The sequence below is a fragment of the Nicotiana tomentosiformis genome, chromosome 11 (genome assembly GCF_000390325.3).
Source record: "Nicotiana tomentosiformis chromosome 11, ASM39032v3, whole genome shotgun sequence".
Lineage (NCBI taxonomy): Eukaryota > Viridiplantae > Streptophyta > Magnoliopsida > Solanales > Solanaceae > Nicotiana > Nicotiana tomentosiformis.
Genome location: NC_090822.1, coordinates 67,477,341 through 67,494,035, shown reverse-complemented (window position 1 = coordinate 67,494,035; position 16,695 = coordinate 67,477,341). Strand labels below are relative to the sequence as shown.

General features: G+C 37.6%; 1 protein-coding gene and 1 long non-coding RNA gene across 2 annotated transcripts; one reads left to right on the top strand and one right to left on the bottom strand.

Moving 5' to 3' along the window:
- Positions 1-942: 942 nt before the first annotated feature.
- On the bottom strand, positions 943-1,635 carry LOC138901604 (uncharacterized). The gene is made up of 2 exons (XM_070189380.1): positions 1,164-1,635; positions 943-1,082 (listed from the first exon to the last, which is right to left on the bottom strand). Exons 1-2 carry the CDS (start codon positions 1,633-1,635, stop codon positions 943-945), a joined length of 612 nt encoding a protein of 203 aa, XP_070045481.1.
- Positions 1,636-13,518: 11,883 nt separating this feature from the next.
- LOC117280994 (uncharacterized) lies at positions 13,519-15,934 on the top strand. Its single transcript, XR_004511583.2, has 2 exons — positions 13,519-13,822; positions 15,696-15,934. It is a non-coding gene; the product is annotated as an uncharacterized lncRNA (long non-coding RNA).
- Positions 15,935-16,695: the final 761 nt, after the last annotated feature.

The following is a 16,695-nucleotide window of genomic DNA, read 5'->3' as shown; positions in this document are numbered from 1 at the left end:
ATGTGGCCGCATACCCTAGCGCGGACTGCACAAAAATGTGTGCGGCCGCGAAATTCAAATCAGAGCGGCACTGAAGTATGATTAATACTAAGGTTTTCACTAATTAGGCATGATTTGTGGCAATTAAACAATAAAAGCTACTAACCCCAGCCCCCATTATGCATTCAAACACTACTCACATGCTTCTAAGCAAGAATTAAGCATCAATTTGACATTTTTGGCATGAATCTAACCCTAGATAAAAAGAAAACTAAAACAAAGAGAAAAGAAAAAAAAAGATGAAATTAATTCATTGAAATCAACATACCAGTAATGAAATGTAGTAGGAAATCAACACTTGATTAATATGGGATGAGATTGAAAACAAGAAAGAGTGCACTATGCTTTAGTCTAGCTTGAGAGGTCAAAGTGTGTAAAGTGTGAATAGTCTAAAAAAGTCCTATTTATACTCCGACCAAGTTGGCCCACCGACTTACTTGAGTGCGGCCGCACAATTTTGGTGCGGTCCGCACTCTTTACCTTTTCTAACTCAGCATCTGATTCAGTGACGCGGTCCACATAAAAATGGCTGCGGCCGCACAATCTGTGCGGTCCGCGAAATTTTGATCGCGGTCGCGAATCCTTAAGGGATTTTGTCGGGCCAAACTTCAGAGAGTTGGCATTTTCCATCGTTCAGCTGTGCGACCGCACACAGGATTGTGCAGCCGCAAAGGGCTTGTGCGGTCCGTATAATTCTGGTGCGGTCCGCACAATTTCACCACTTGGCCAATTTTTGTCTTGTCAATTTTCTGCACTTCACACCCAATTCCTCCATATACTTCACAACAGTTAGTCTAAAACAATGCCTAATCTAACAAGAAAATCAAAAGAAAGAAAAACACATAGGTTACCTCCCAAGAAATGCCTGATTTAACATCGCGGCATGACACATGTTACCATTATTCATTTGAAATGGAGCAATGCCACAACGTGGCCATCATCAACCTTACCAAGGTAGTGCTTCATCTGGTGCCCATTGAGTCTAAAAATCTCACCATTCTTATTTTTCAAATCAAGAGCACCAAAAGGAGTCACATGTACCACTTCAAAAGGACCACTCCACTTTGATTTAAGCTTTCCCGGAAACATCCGTAACCGAGAGTTGAATAAAAGAACAAGGTCACCTTCTTTGAATTCTTTGTTCCGGATATACTTATCATGTAAGTACTTCATCTTGTCCTTATACAAGGACGAACTGGAGTAAGCATGGAACCTGAACTCATCAAGTTCATTGAATTGCTCCACCCGAATATTGGCAGCTACATCCCACTCAAGGTTCAATTTCTTCAAAGCCCACATGACCTTATGTTCTAATTCCACCAGAAGGTGACATGCTTTCCCAAACACCAACCGATACGGAGACGTACCAATTGGAGTTTTGTAAGTTGTTCTATAGGCCCAAAGAGCATCGTCAAGTTTCCTTGACCAATCAGTCCGATTTGCATTGACAGTCTTGGATAGAATACTCTTGATCTCCCTATTGGAGACTTCAACTTGTCCACTCGCCTCGGGGTGATAGGGGATCAATTCATTTTTCAACCCGGTGATAGTTCTTGTGGGGATCAATTCATTTTTGTCATTTTCTATCACAGTCATGCCCCCTTTCTTTTGGACACATTGCACCGGCGAGGTCCACGAACTATTGGAAATGGGGGTAAACCAACCTGGCATCCAACCACATGATGATCTCTTTCATTACTACCTCTTGCATGGCCTCATTCAATCGCCTTTGATGTTCCATGGAGGGTTTGGCATCCTCCTCCAAAATGATTTTGTGCATGCAAAAGGCGGGGCTTATACCCTGAATATCTGCCAATGTCCAACCTATTGCTTTCTTCCTCCTTTTAAGCACCGCAAGGGTGGCATCTACCTGTACGTTAGTTAAGCACGAGGAAAGAATAACATGTAAAGTAGAACAAGGGCCTAGAAACTCATACCTGAGGTGTGAAGGCAAAGGATTTAACTCCAAGGTGGGAGGATCATTGATTGAGGGCTTTGTTGGTGGAGTCTTCCGGTTTTCGAGATCCAAGAATAGTTTTCGGGGCTTATAAGTATATGATCCCACTCCTTGCAAAGCATTGACACATTCTACAAAGCCTTCCTTCTCATCCTCATCATGATTCAACAACACAATTTCCAAGGTATCTTCCACATTTATCACAACACTTGTGTCATCAACAATTACTTCGGTCATAAGATCCATGAACAAACACACTTCGTTGCTATTTGGCTGCCTCATTGATTTACAAACACGGAACACCACATTTTCATCGCCCACCCGGAAGGTAAGATCTATAGCTTCCACATCAACTAAGGCCTTCCATGTAGCAAGGAAAGGTCTCCTCATAATGATTGGCACCTTGTAGTCAATCTCATAGTCAAGTATCACAAAATCTGCGGGAAGGATGAACTTGTCGACCCTAACTAACACATTATCAATTATCCCCAATGGACTTTTCATTGTCCGATCCACCATTTGCAACCTCATGGATGTGGGTCTTGGTTTCCCAATCACCAACGTTTTAAACACAGAATAGGGCATCAAGTTAATGCTTGCCCCCAAATCACATAAAGCTTTGGCGAAATCGGCACTCCCAATAGTGCACGTGATTGTGAAAGCACCGAGGTCTTCCAACTTTGGAGCCATGGAGCTCACCATAGCACTCACTTGATGTGTCATTTTGACCGTTTCACAGTTCATTTATCTCTTCTTTGTTACCAAGCATATCTCGTCATTTGTTCTAAGGCTTCAACCAGCGACACATTTACGGACAAACTTTTTATCATATCAATGAATTTATTGAATTGATTCTCATTGTTTTGATTTGCAAGTCTTTGAGGGTATGGAGGAGGAGGCCTTGCCATTGGTACCTTAGCCTTTGGCACTACCGGTTCCAGCATGTCAGTCACGTGCTCCCTAGACGGGTTCACTTCTTCTTGCGTCTCCTCCACATTTTCATCAATATCAATCCTTGCTTCTTCATTAGCTTGAACATCATTGCTTGGCTCATCATCATCATACACCAACACATCATCACCCACATGTCTTCTTTGGTGTGAGGTACTAGCAACTCCACCTCTCTCACTTCTTGTTGTCATGGCCATTGCATGCCCCGTATTCCCACCTTTCGGGTTCACCACCGTATTACTAAGTAGTGCCCCCTTTGGGCGAGTATTAAAAGCTTGAGAAATTTGGCCAAGTTGAACCTCCAAGTTGCGGATAGAAGTGTTGTGGGAGGCTAATTGGGCATCAGAATCGGCATTTTTCTCTATCATTTGCTTAAACATGTTTTCAAACATAGAAATTCCAATGTGGAAGTGGGAAATGATTAATATGGACTTCATGGTAGGATTACCTCGTACTCCTCATAAGTTTGACTCGATTTGGGTGATTGTGGATAGACTCACGAAGTCCACACATTTTTTTTTCGGTTAAGTCTACCGACACAACGGAGCAATATGCTTAGTTGTATATCAAAGAAATAGTCAGGTTGCATGGCACCCCAGTTTCCATCATTTCTTATCGGGGGCAAAATTCACTGCTAATTTTTGGAAGAAATTTCAGCAAGGCTTGGGTACTCAGGTGAATCTTAGTACAGCCTTTCACCCGCAGACTGACGGGCAGGCAGAGCATACTATTCAGACGCTTGAGGATATGTTGCATGCTTGTGTTCTAGACTTCACATATAGTTGAGATGATCATTTACCACTCGTAGAATTTTCCTACAACAATAGTTATCATGCTAGCATTCAAATGGCACCGTTCGAGGCTTTATATGGAAAGAGATGTAGATCTCCCATTGGGTGGTTCGAAATTGGGGAAGCAGAGTTGATAGGGCCAAACATTGTACATCATGCTATGGAAAAATTTATAATGATTAAGGAGTGGTTAAAGGCAGCTCAGAGTCATCAGAAGTCCTATTCGGTTGTTCATCGTAGGGATTTTGGGTTCAAAGAAGATGATTGGGTATTCTGGAAAGTTTCCCCCATGAAAGGTGTAATGCGATTTGGTAAGAAAGGGAAATTGAGTCCGAGGTATGTCGCACCGTACAGAATCATTCAGAGGATCGGTGAGGTGGCGTACAAGCTTGAGCTACTACCTGAAATGTCATTAGTGCACCCGGTGTTTCATGTGTCTATGTTGAAGAAAGTAGTTGGAGACCCGACAACCATTGATCCGGTTGAGACTATGGAGGTTAATTAAGAATTTACTTATGAAGAAATTCTAGTTTCTATTATTGATCGGCAAGTCCGAAAATTGAGAAATAAAGAAATTGCCTCCGTGAAAGTGTTATGGCGAAACCAACGGGTTGAAGAGGCTACTTGAGAGGCTGAGGAAGATATGAAGAAAAAGTACCCTTATTTGTTTGAATAGCTATGTAATCATTCTATGAAATTGGTCCCTATAAATTACATATCATTTGTACAGCTTATGTTAAAGGTGTTCCTACCCCTTTCATATTCTTTGTTGCTATCATAAATTTAGTTCTCTAATTATTTGTCTTGCTATTACTTGATATCAGGGTTTGTCTTGCTATTACTTGATATCAGGGCTTCATTCACCTTCTATAGCCGAGGGTCTATCGGAAATAGTCTCCCTGCCTTGGGGCAGGGGTAAGGCTGCGTACATACTACCCTCCCCAGACTCCACTTGAGGAATTATACTGGGTTGTTGTTGTTGTTGTTGTTGTTATGTTAAAGGTGTTCCTTTTTGGTAGTATACTGCTCGTGAGGCCACGGTTGGCATGTTATGTTGCGTCATTGGTTCATGTATATGTTGTTAGGACTGGTTTTGGTGATTCTCTGGCAGGTGGTTAGGCCCAGATGCGTGGCCGCACATATTTGAGAGTTTCTGCCTAAGGTGCACGGCCGCGCACGTGGGAACTCATTAAATAACCACAAGGCCGGTAATAGAGAGGGGTTAAGTCATTTTGGCCAAAAGTATGATATTTTTAGAGTGAGAGAGAGTGTCCTAGAGTGAGAAGGTGTTCTTCAATAATTGTTCTTCAATTGTTGCTCAAGTTTTGGAAGATTAAGAAGGGAAACTCACTAGGTCTTCATCCTAGAGGTAAGATTCTACACCTCTAACCCTCAATTTCGATTTTTGTCTAGAAATGGGTAATTAGCAAGATAATTTTTGGGCATGAGAGTTGTTTATTTTACATGCATGTGTTACCAAATGGTATAGGAAGATTGTTGATCAAAAAATGATAAATATTGTGTTGTGGGTTGATGGAATCCTCCATAAAAGGACCTTGAAACCTAAATGCACACCTAGTGTTTGATAAAATGCTCAAATGAGCTAGAACCATGAGATCTTCCTAATTTTGGTTCAATTTGTTATATTTCTACAATAGATTGAAGCTGCTAAGAATTCCGAAACATTTTAGAGTTCAAGGAAGCTCGATTGAGGTATGTTGGCTAAACTCCCTTCTTCTTAGAATCTAATCCTACTGTGTTCATGTAATTGGAGTAAGACCTTGATCATAATTGAATTGGCTATTCCTAATGTGGTTGTGTTGAAGGATGTTTGTTCAATGTTCATTCTAAATGCTTCATCATGTTATCTTGCCATTTGAGAAATCGTTCAAAATGTGGAATATGCGTTAGGAATGTTAAGACTTCATGTCAAGATCGAAACAAAGGTTGATGTGCCAAATTGTATGAAAAGACTCTATGTGCCTAAGATTCTCAAACTTACTCATATGTGAATCTAATGTCTTGAATGGGAAGCCTTATTGTTGAGGATAATGATAATGATATTTGAATGTAGAAAAAGGCGACTGGAACTATGAAATACGACCAAGTGCCAAGAATGATTTTGTAATTGAAATCACTAGTGTCAATGAATATGAAAGAAGTACAATGTGAAATGATTGACAGAAAATGGTTGATGTCTCAAGTGAGATGGCCTAGCCGATGGGGCCGTGATCGGATGCCATGAAGCACACATGGTGGTAACTGTGCTGGAAATGATAATTGAAATTGTGGATATGTTGATGTCTCAAATGAGATGACCTAGCCGATCGGGTCGAGATTGGACTTCATGTAAGAACATAGTGGTATTGTGGATTGTGGCATTGTGCTGGAAATGATAATTGAAATTGTGGATATGGTTGATGTCTCAAATGAGATGACCTAGCCGATCGGGTCGAGACCGGACTCCGTGCTAAAGACAGTGGTATTGATATTGAGAATAATTGTGGTTGATGTCTCTAAAGAGATAGCCTAACCGATCAGGTCGTGATCGGACTCCGTGCTGAGAGTACGGTGGTATTGGTATTGTGAATAATGGTAATGTGAACAATGGGATATCGATACTAAAAATCTCCCAAAGTGAGATATGGAAATTTATTTGAACACTGTCTTGATCCTAAATTGAGGTTTGATGTTGATTAAGGCTTTCATTGATATTATGATAATCTTATTTGTATTATTTTTCATTCTATTGAGATGGCGTTTTAGCTTTACATACTATTACTATTCGACGGTACTAACGCCTCTTTTGGCGGCGGCGCTGCATCTTTAAATTGATGCAAGTGGTTACATAGCAGACAGTGTTGATCACAGTTAATGGTACATCATCATCTTCTCAGCAGACTCGGTGAGCCCTATTTCATCCCGGGGTCACGTATCTTTTAGACTTTGTGTATCCTGTTTGAGGTATAGCCGGGGCCTTATTGCCGGCAATATCATTGTACTCTTCTTTATCCATAGAGGCTCTGTAGACATAGTGTGGGTTGTGTATTGGTGCTGGGAAAGACAAACTATGCTATGTTGTGGTTGTATTACTTGTCCATTTGAGACTTTAAAAATGATAAAACTTATGGTAAGAAATTGGTAATTGCAGACATGACCACTTTATTGTTTAATTAAGGAAAACATATATTCTCTTTAATCATGAATGAGTTTGGGTAGAAGGAATCTGACAGGCTTGCTCGGTCGGGTTCACTCGATTAAGCGCCGGTCGCGCTTCTCGGTTTTGGGGCGTGACAATGAGTTAGTCTACGACTTCCTTTGTCAATATCAAGGAATATTTGCATGTCATGCTATAAAATGAGAAAGGCCAAAGGATTAAAGGAATGACGCACATAGCAGGCATAATGTGCGAGGTACCTAATTGTCCTCGTAATAGAGGAAGGAAAAGTCAAGGATATGACCAATGTAAGCAAGGTCATAGAGTTAGCCTCGAGAGTCATGGTTGGTGTTGTTTTCATGTATATGGTGCAATGTGGTGTTATCTATATATTGTTAGGATTGATTTTTGAGATTCCCTGATAGGTGGATATGCTCAATTACAATGGAAACTCTGCCGAATTTTTTCAAAAAAAAAAATATTGGGAGTTAGTGAAATTTGGGTGCATGTATGAGAGAATAGATGTGTAATATGAAGTGTTTTGGGACGGACTCTACCTATCATTCGAGGACGAATGATCATAAGCGGGGTAGAATGTAAGGCCATGGAAAATTTTGCAAAGGAATTTAACGTTTGGTGGTGCCGAGGTAGGCTAATGTGTATAGGCTCCATGAATTTCTATTTCTAATTCGAGCGATTTCGAGCTTAAGAATACAATTTAATTTAGAACCGAACCATATGAGAATTACTGAAGTGAATAAAGTTGTCTGGATACTTGAGGATAATTATTTTATTAATCTTTGAGTGTTGTAATAAGGGGGAACCCTTGGATGTTTATTTCAAAGCAATAAGACTAAAGAAAATACAGTGAGCTATCTCCCCATAGCACAGCTATATCACAGGAGGGAAGTAGAAGATTTTAGCAAACCAGTGAGCTAAAGCCTTATAGCACAGGAATAGCACCAATGGAAAATACTGTACCTAAATTTAGCAAACCAGTGAGCTAAACCCTTATAGCACAGGGATAGCACCAGTGGAAAAATATTGTACCTGGGCTTATTAATACATGAGCGGGGAGAGAGAAGAATAAAAGGATTTCAATACTAGGGCTTTTCTCTCCATCACCCATCCGGCCAAGGCTTCCAATACACACTTAAGGTGAGTTTTTAAGTGTGTTTTTATGATGATTCCACTTCTCAATCACTAGTTACAACAAGGTTTTATATTGGATTCCATAGGATTTCTTTAAAATTTGAAGAACACCCCAAAAATTGACTTTCAAAATTTGGTCTACAAGAGGTATGATCATATGACCTCCTTTCCCAGACATAGCTATAAATAGTGAGCTTTGTTATCATTGTAAGGGGACGAATTTTCTGGCTAACTTACACTATATTCTATACAACATTTTAATATAATTTTATTCTTTCACTTTTGATCTTATCATTGTTGTGCCCGGAAACTCTGTTCCCGGACTCATCAGCTCTAACAGTGTCCTAAATATCCTATAGCCTCATGCTTATAAGTGTGGTGCACAACACACCCATAAACAAGACTCTACTAGACACGACATATAGACTCCCTAGGATAGAACTGCTCTGATACCACTTTTGTCACGACCCAAACCGAAGGGATGACCCAACATGGTATACAAACTTATACATGTGACACACATGCCTATAAGACTGAAATGATCATTTGTACACTCAAAATATAGGCCGACAAAGCCATACAATAATCCATATATATGACATCTGTCTACAAGCCTCTAAGAGTACATAAACATCATAAAAGTCGGGATAGGGCCCCACCATACCAATCAATACATGTCTAAATCATACTGACCAAATAGGCAACTCAGGAGCAAGTAGAGTGCACCAATACCTTCCGTTGAGCTGATAGCCTACAGGGAGGATTGTCCACCTGTCTATCGGGTCCTGCGGGCATGAAACGTAGTGTCCTCAGGCAAAAAGGACTTCAATACAAATAAAGTACCGAGTATGTAAGGCATGAAAAACAGTAAGGCATGAAAAACAGTATATAAAAGACATGAAATAAACATGGAGTAAAGGACTCAACCTGTAAGTCTGAATAGCTCTGTGAATCACAAAACATTTATAATGTCATACAATGCATATAAATGTCACATCATGCATAGGTATATGCGTACATAACATCATCAAGCCTCTGAGGGCATTCCACCTTATCATCTCGACCTTTGTGGGCGAAATCATCAACGTATACTGGCTGATCAGGTGGTGGTGCATATATAACGCCATAACCTTTCCCCATACCCCATATACATATAATATATATGTATATAACGTCATTTGGCCATGGGTCAATGTACATGCATAAATGAATGCAATGCATAAGAAGTAAGTCAATAAGATCTCTCGGGATGTCATAAGATCAATATGCCTTCAGTTAATATCATGAAATAAACTTTATCAACTTGCGTATTTTCTTATGCATGGGTTTCTATTCTTATGTTTATCAACTTTTGTATCAAGTGAATCAATATGCATCAAGTTTCATATGTTTCTTTCATCAATTCACTTGATACACATATAGACATGCTTAACAACAGAATAACCTTTAAACAGCCCAACAAAAGATAACAACATCTCTTCCCCTTTTAAGTGGACTATGGTGTATTTTTTTGGAATTTGTTTGAAGCTTTGGGGGAACTATTTGGGAGGGTTCGGAGGAGTGTAGGGACGAGGTTGGGTCAAAAAATAAGAAATAAAGGTCATCCAAATCATTTTTAAAGTGAAGTAGGTCAACCACCTCCTAAGTGAGTCCCATTAGGAGCTGCTTGCGCAGTATCGCAAAAATGAGAATATCACTCTACTCCAATAATGTATCAACAAACGGTTTAATGCATTAGAAACTAGACTCGTATATATTCAATTTTATATGTGGATCATCCTATAATTCCAAGTATATTAGGAGAAAAGCTCTGCTACATTTGACCTAATATTTAGCATATTATGAATGTAACTTGTGATGACCTTTTTCCATCTTTTGTTCCACAACTCGCTTGACTTCAAAATGTAACACACGACTATCATACAACTAAAATAACTAATAACATAACCTCTTTATCATGTTAATAACCCTAATATCACCCCAAAAGTACATGTTATAACATTCCCAACTTGTCGACATTCGACGAAACTTTTCTTCAATTTGTTTAGCTTCTAAGCCTTTCAACCCTCTTGGTACTTGCTATCCATGATCTTAAAATTTTTTATGCTCCAAGGTAACATGATTAACTTACTTTATGTACTTTCAAAGACGATCTCATTTCTGAGCTTACATCAATTGACTTACGACGTACTCTAATGTACGAAAATATGGGGTGTAACAGTTAAAGTGTTGGCTTGACTGGCAAGTACGTTAGGCGCCATCGCGACCATTGGTAGGATTTTGGGTCGTGAAAAATCATAAATCCATTTCATGATCCGCATAACTCAGACACGAATCCTATATCTTATTGACGAGCGCAAAACACACACTTAAATATGCTCGCTAGTTGAATATAGTATAATATAATATCGTATCCACAGGGATTGGAGTTAAACAGTATTTTCATAGTTTATAGCTCGGTTGCTATCCAAGATGATCAACAGTTGAGAATTATATGATTAAAAACTAAAATTAACTAAGAATCTAGAGCTAACTGACTATGACAGTCGCAACAAACGTAAGCAAGGAAGCTATCAATTGGGATATAACTCTAGTTAATTCACTTCTATTGTTTAAGTGAGTCTCTCGAATTGACTCAGTTATTAGTTCAAATGTTTAGTAGAAACTCCTCTCTGGATTAAGTCTCAACCTCACAATATGAATCAATTTAAGTTCGGTGAAGATATGCAAGAGTTCATAGTGGATTGGTCTTTAGGAGAACCTCTCTCGATTATCCTCCTAATTAGTTCTAAACAATAATTCAACTAGCTTCTTTCGATTACTAAGAAGAATTAATGAATTCAACCAACAAGATAATGCAAAGATATCACAAGTATACCTCCCTCGATTACATGAACATGTGAATATAGATGCAATAATTAAAACACCCAAAATGATTCAATACATAAAACTAGAGTTAATATCCGCAAATAAACATCAAAACACAAAATCCTTCAATCTCTAAAGAGAACTACTCCATAGATATGGAGTAATTCATCACAAATAAGTTTAAGTTAAAGGAAAACATAAAACGATCCAAACTTTTGTCTTGAGTGAGGATTGAATCATGAAATCATTGTGCTCTTGCTTCTCCCACTTCTCCTTAGCCTCCTTATGTCTAAAGTATGTCAAAAGTCCAGAAAATACCGTTTTTCCATGTATATATACCAAGTAGGGTTGGACCTAAGAGAAAACACCTTTTCCTACGCGAAATAGGACACTTTCCGAAGTTAGACGTGTGTGTCCGCGTACCTGGGAGTGTGCTCGTGCACTTTGGACAGTATTTTGCCTAACTTGCGTGCCCAGTGCGCGCTCGCGCACCTGGGTGACCTCTGAACTTTGCCAATTTCTGACATAAATTTACACTGCTGCGTCGCACTAGTATATTTTTTCAGCAGTTGAATCTTCCTTGAATTTTGACATTCAACAGTGATTTTTGATCCCCGAACACGATCCCGACTTATTCCTTTGGGCTTTTACTCAAACTTCAAAGCTCCAAATAACTCGAATTAGTTCCACAATATCTACATAATTCGGAATCACTCTTACAAGGCATAAAATATATAATTAGTGCAAAACACTAGTGATTGAAAGCTCAACTCAATTAAAGTGCAGTAAATTAGAGTGCGATAAACAACTAAAACGGGCAATTATAGCCTACTATCACTTACCTCGCTAGTGTTTTTCTAATTTAATTTCAGTGATCTCATTCACTGTCAAGGCATATTTTGTGAAGTGTTCTCCTACCCCTATCACCAGAGATAAAGTCAGCTAGAAACCATGATCAGTCGTGGTTTGAAGATGATGATTTGAAGATTCATTCGAAGGAGAAGAGTATCTTGGTTGCCAATACCGAGGTTGACCGAATCATTTCACCTAGCAATAGAAAAAGTGAAGTTGGCACGGGTCAAAGGAGAAAGAAAGGAGGAATTCCACTTTGAAAAAGAAAAGAGCAGTTCCAAACGATGGAGTCAATCTTAAGGGGCATGCTTCCCAGAATCCAAGTGTCATGTCCGAAAAAAGCTTCTTTTTAGTATTTTCGTGCAATGAACAAAAAGGTAAGAGGCAGGGCTCAGTCTCAAGATTTAATCCAATCCAACTGCACCAGGTGTAATGTGTGGTCACCGAGTCGTCATATGTGTGTGTGTGCGTCTCTCTCTCTCTCTCTCTCTCTCTCTATATATATATATATATATATATATATATATATATATATATCAAAATAGTGAATTCTATTCGCCAAGTTCAATCTAAAGATATATGGGAAACTACAATTTAGGAGGATATTAAAGATTTAAAGTACACCGACTATTAAAGATAACATTTTGCGTGCCAAAGGAAGCTATAAACTGATATCATATCACTTCGTCATGATAATAAGTGTAAAAGATGTATTGAAAGTAATATAGGGTCTAAGCAGAGCCCTAGAACCAAGTCATAATAGAAACTACATAGTAGACTAAAGTTTCAAATAAGTTTTTACAAGTTTCTTCGCCAAGTTCAATCTAAAGATATGTGGAAAACTATAATTGAGGAGACTATTAAAAATTTTAAAGTACACCAACGACTATTAAAGATAACATTCTGCATGCCAAATGAGGCTATGAACTGATATCATATCACTTCATCATGATAATTAGTGTAAACAATGTGTAATTTAGAGTCTAAGGAGAGCTCTAGAACCAAGCCAAGTTGAAAACTACACAGTGGAATAAAGTTTCAAATAAGTCACAAGATCTAACTTCAAACGAGCACAACTCCTAAGATATACAGTGTTATCTATTCATAGCCTGTTTGCCAAGCTTCCTTCTGGCGAAAAGTATTATTTTCCAAAGTTTATGTGTTTGACCAAGCTTTTAGAAGGGAAAATGCTTTTGAATAGAAGCACAAACAGTTTTTTAGAAGCAGAAAAAAGTAGTTTCTTTTGAAAAAAGTACTTTTCAAAATAAACTAATTTTAGAAGTTTGGTCAAATATACTATTACTACCTATCAAATATAATCTCCATGAGTCTAGTTTTCGATACTTCTACTCAAAAGAGTTATCTTATTCATAGCCTATTCGGCTAAGCTTCTTTTTGGCAAAAAGTATTTTTTTCCAAAGTTAAAGGTGTTTAACGCCAAGCTTTTAAAAGGAAAAAAGTATTTCTTTTTGGCCTGTTTGACCAAGCTTTTTTTTGGTCAAAAGTACTTTTTTCAAAGATAAGGCGTTTGACCAAGTTTTTAGAAAGAAAAAATATTTTTGAGTAGAAGGACAAATAGATTTTGAGAAGTAGAAAAATATTATTTCTTTTGAGAAAAAATACTTTTCAAAATAAACAGATTTTAAAAGTTTGGTCAAATATATTATTACTACCTATCAAATAAAATCTCTGTTTGTTAAAAGAGAGCGAAAGGATTTTAAAAGCTTGAAACTGTTTGTTATTTGGACATTACTATAAGAAGTTATGAACCTTTTACCAAAGGTAGCAAAATAGCCAACTGAAACCCGAGCCAATTGCGGCAAACAGATCCAACCATAGCATCAACCGTGGTAAATGATTTCAATCGTGGCAAATTTCAGCAGAGAGTGAAAGGGAAGGCCTGAGGCTCCAGGCCAACCATGGCAATAGTTGCCTCCAGAGTTGCCCTATGGCCTCTATATTTTGGGCTACGAAGAGAGAGAAAGGAGCATATGTTTTGGACAACTTTTGGGACTGGGGAGAAGGTGGAGCATCCCAAACCAGATACACTCCAAGGTGAGTTTTAATGGTATTTTTAAGTAGATTTATAGATTCTTGCTTGAATCTTCATTATAGCCTAGAACACCATGGAATTCGAAATTTAAGACTTGGTTACCAAGAGGTAATTTCTTCATCTCACACCTGAAAACTTTTATCATTAAACATATTTCATTAAAAGTAGTTAATTTTGACAGTTAGAACCCTTTGCTCAATTTGAAATAGTTAATACAGGAGCACAATATGTAACTAATAAGAAGCATTTGCGAAAATGCTATTTCTTTAATGTCAAAATACTTAATTAAAAAAAAAAAGCTTAATAAGCAACACTCACAATTAAAATGCATAATAGAGCATGCTTAATTTGTCTAAGGAAAGAGAAGTAAGAATGAGAACCCAGGGCATCTTTTGGTTTGAATGGATGGGGTTCGTTTTATATTGACCCAGCCATTTGTATAATGGGTCACGGTTCAGACATTAAAATCGGTGAAGCCGATGGTTTCACCATATATCAAAAAAATGAGTTCTTATAAGCTGATGTGGCATTTTTAAAAAGCCATTACCAGATTTTATGTTGCCATGTCAGATTGTTTATGGATATATGTGGGAGAAACCATCAAAATGACTTTAAAGTTACAATCTATAAGTTGAGTTATTTTAAAGTGACAAATAAAAGTTGAGTAACTTTTGTGAAATTAATACTTAGTTCGATGACCACTAGTGAAATTAATGCCGCTAAACTCTTGTTAGCAAGAAGAAAATCTAAGTTAGGTTGAGTTGCACTCCTTTCCATAGAATTGTTTCTTTCCAAAACTTCAGGTCTTCTAAATGTGACTATGTGACCAAATGGCCTTTAAATTGCTAATGTGTAATTTTAGGTGACAAGTAATTATACACTATCCATATTTCCTTAAATGATATATATGGTTTCGAATGCTATATTTCACAAGATGATATGATTATAAATGTTTTCAATACTCCAAATGAACATAATGCTATAATTTTCAAAAGAATTGAATACGACGTTATGGTTTTCAAAAAATAATAATTATGGTTATCTCTTACAATGCTGATATTAGTTTTCTGACTTTTGTTATTGTCACTGATCTATTGTTATTGTTTATTTTCGTCTTCTTGACCCGAGGGATTTTCGGAAACAGCCTCTCTACCCCTCCGGGGTAGAGATAAGGTTTGCGTACACTCTACCCTTCTCATACCCCACTTGTGGGATCTTACTTGGTTGTTGTTGTTGTAATAATTATGGTTATGAAAATGAGTTTAAAATGAAACATTCGCTATTGAGTCTAAGTTTAAAGATTTTATTTATGAATTATGGGCCTCGAGAGATTTTGCTCAAGTGTCATAGGTGCCAAATATTAAGAAAGGGGCCTAAGGTGCCAAATGAAATATAATATTTTTGGGTCTTATTATATAACCAAGAAGATATTGGCCGAAGGTACCCAATATCCAAAGCTACCCGTGTAGGTGTAGGAATATAGTCGTCCCATTGGTTTGGTCGATTAGATAGTCTTTCTTAGTTGTGATTAATAAAACGCTAGCATATAAATATTGTACCACACAATATTGTGATGAGATGGGTTAGTCAATTGGTCGAGATTGGACTTCATATCGTATGCATCATGGTTTAATGATTGTGTAGGTGACTAATATACTTCCCACTAAACGTATAGTAGTTTGTTTAAAGTTCAAACGTTTAAATATTTTATGAAATGAAACTGTTATTGTTTTGAATTTGTATATTGTCTCTCCATGTTTGCTTTATATGTCTTGTCCCATTATATGTGAGAGAATTGATTATGCATACAGAGTACTTTTTATTGTATACTCGCGTTCCTTTTTCCGGGGCATTGCATCTCTTTCGTGAATGCAGGTATTGCTATTCAGGATGGCATGGTTACTTACTAGGCATCTCCCTCTCTTCCAGCTAATTATGTGAGTGCTTTAATTTCAGTGGACATATTGAGTCCAGTTAATTTATGTATTTAAGTAGTTTATGAATATTGTAGGTCATGTAATTTTGTATAAAATAATATTATTGTACTCATGATATTGTGCATAAAGTTTTTTAAAAATTTATAGGCTAAGACACCGGGTGCCGTGTTTGCATTTCCAATTTTGGGACGTGACACAAACGTGGAAAGTATAGATTATGTAATTGATTTGCAGCTTAATTAAGGCCTTCCAGCAAAGGCAAACAACAACCAACTTACACTTTTGACATGTAATAATCTTCAGTTTAAATCTAAATTGATAAAGTTTTCAATTTGATTCCTGAAAAAGTAAATAGGTACATACTTTTTATATTAAAACTGTACGACTAAATTGTGCCATGCAGCTGTGTCAAAAACTATTATGACTTAGAATCTCCTAAAGATTAACAACTTAAATATAGTAGTATTATCTAGAAGTGGAGGCCTCTGCTGCAAATGGTCTTAATGATTAATGAGTTGCCCTATCCTCGATTAGTTCCATAGGTAACCACGACAGCTTTTTCACCTTTTGAAATATAGCCAGGCATTTACACATATATATAAAACTAACATCTTTCAGACTTTTCATTGTAAGATTATCACGTAAACAGATTAATATGCACATGCATCATCTTCAAACACCATACATTTAAAGTTGTAAAGCATTATAACAAAATGGAGCACGAATGAGGAATATTGAGCCTTTATAAATATGTAACGACTTGGCCGGTCGTTTTGATCATTTACATTTACGTTCAGTGGTTCGAGGCCACGAGTAGCCTCATATGATGTATTATGACTTGCGCGTATGGTCGACTTCGATTTTCGAGCGGTTCGGGATTGATTTGGAAGAATGATTCTCATTTTAGAAGCTTTAAGTTGGAAGAGTTGACCAAGTTT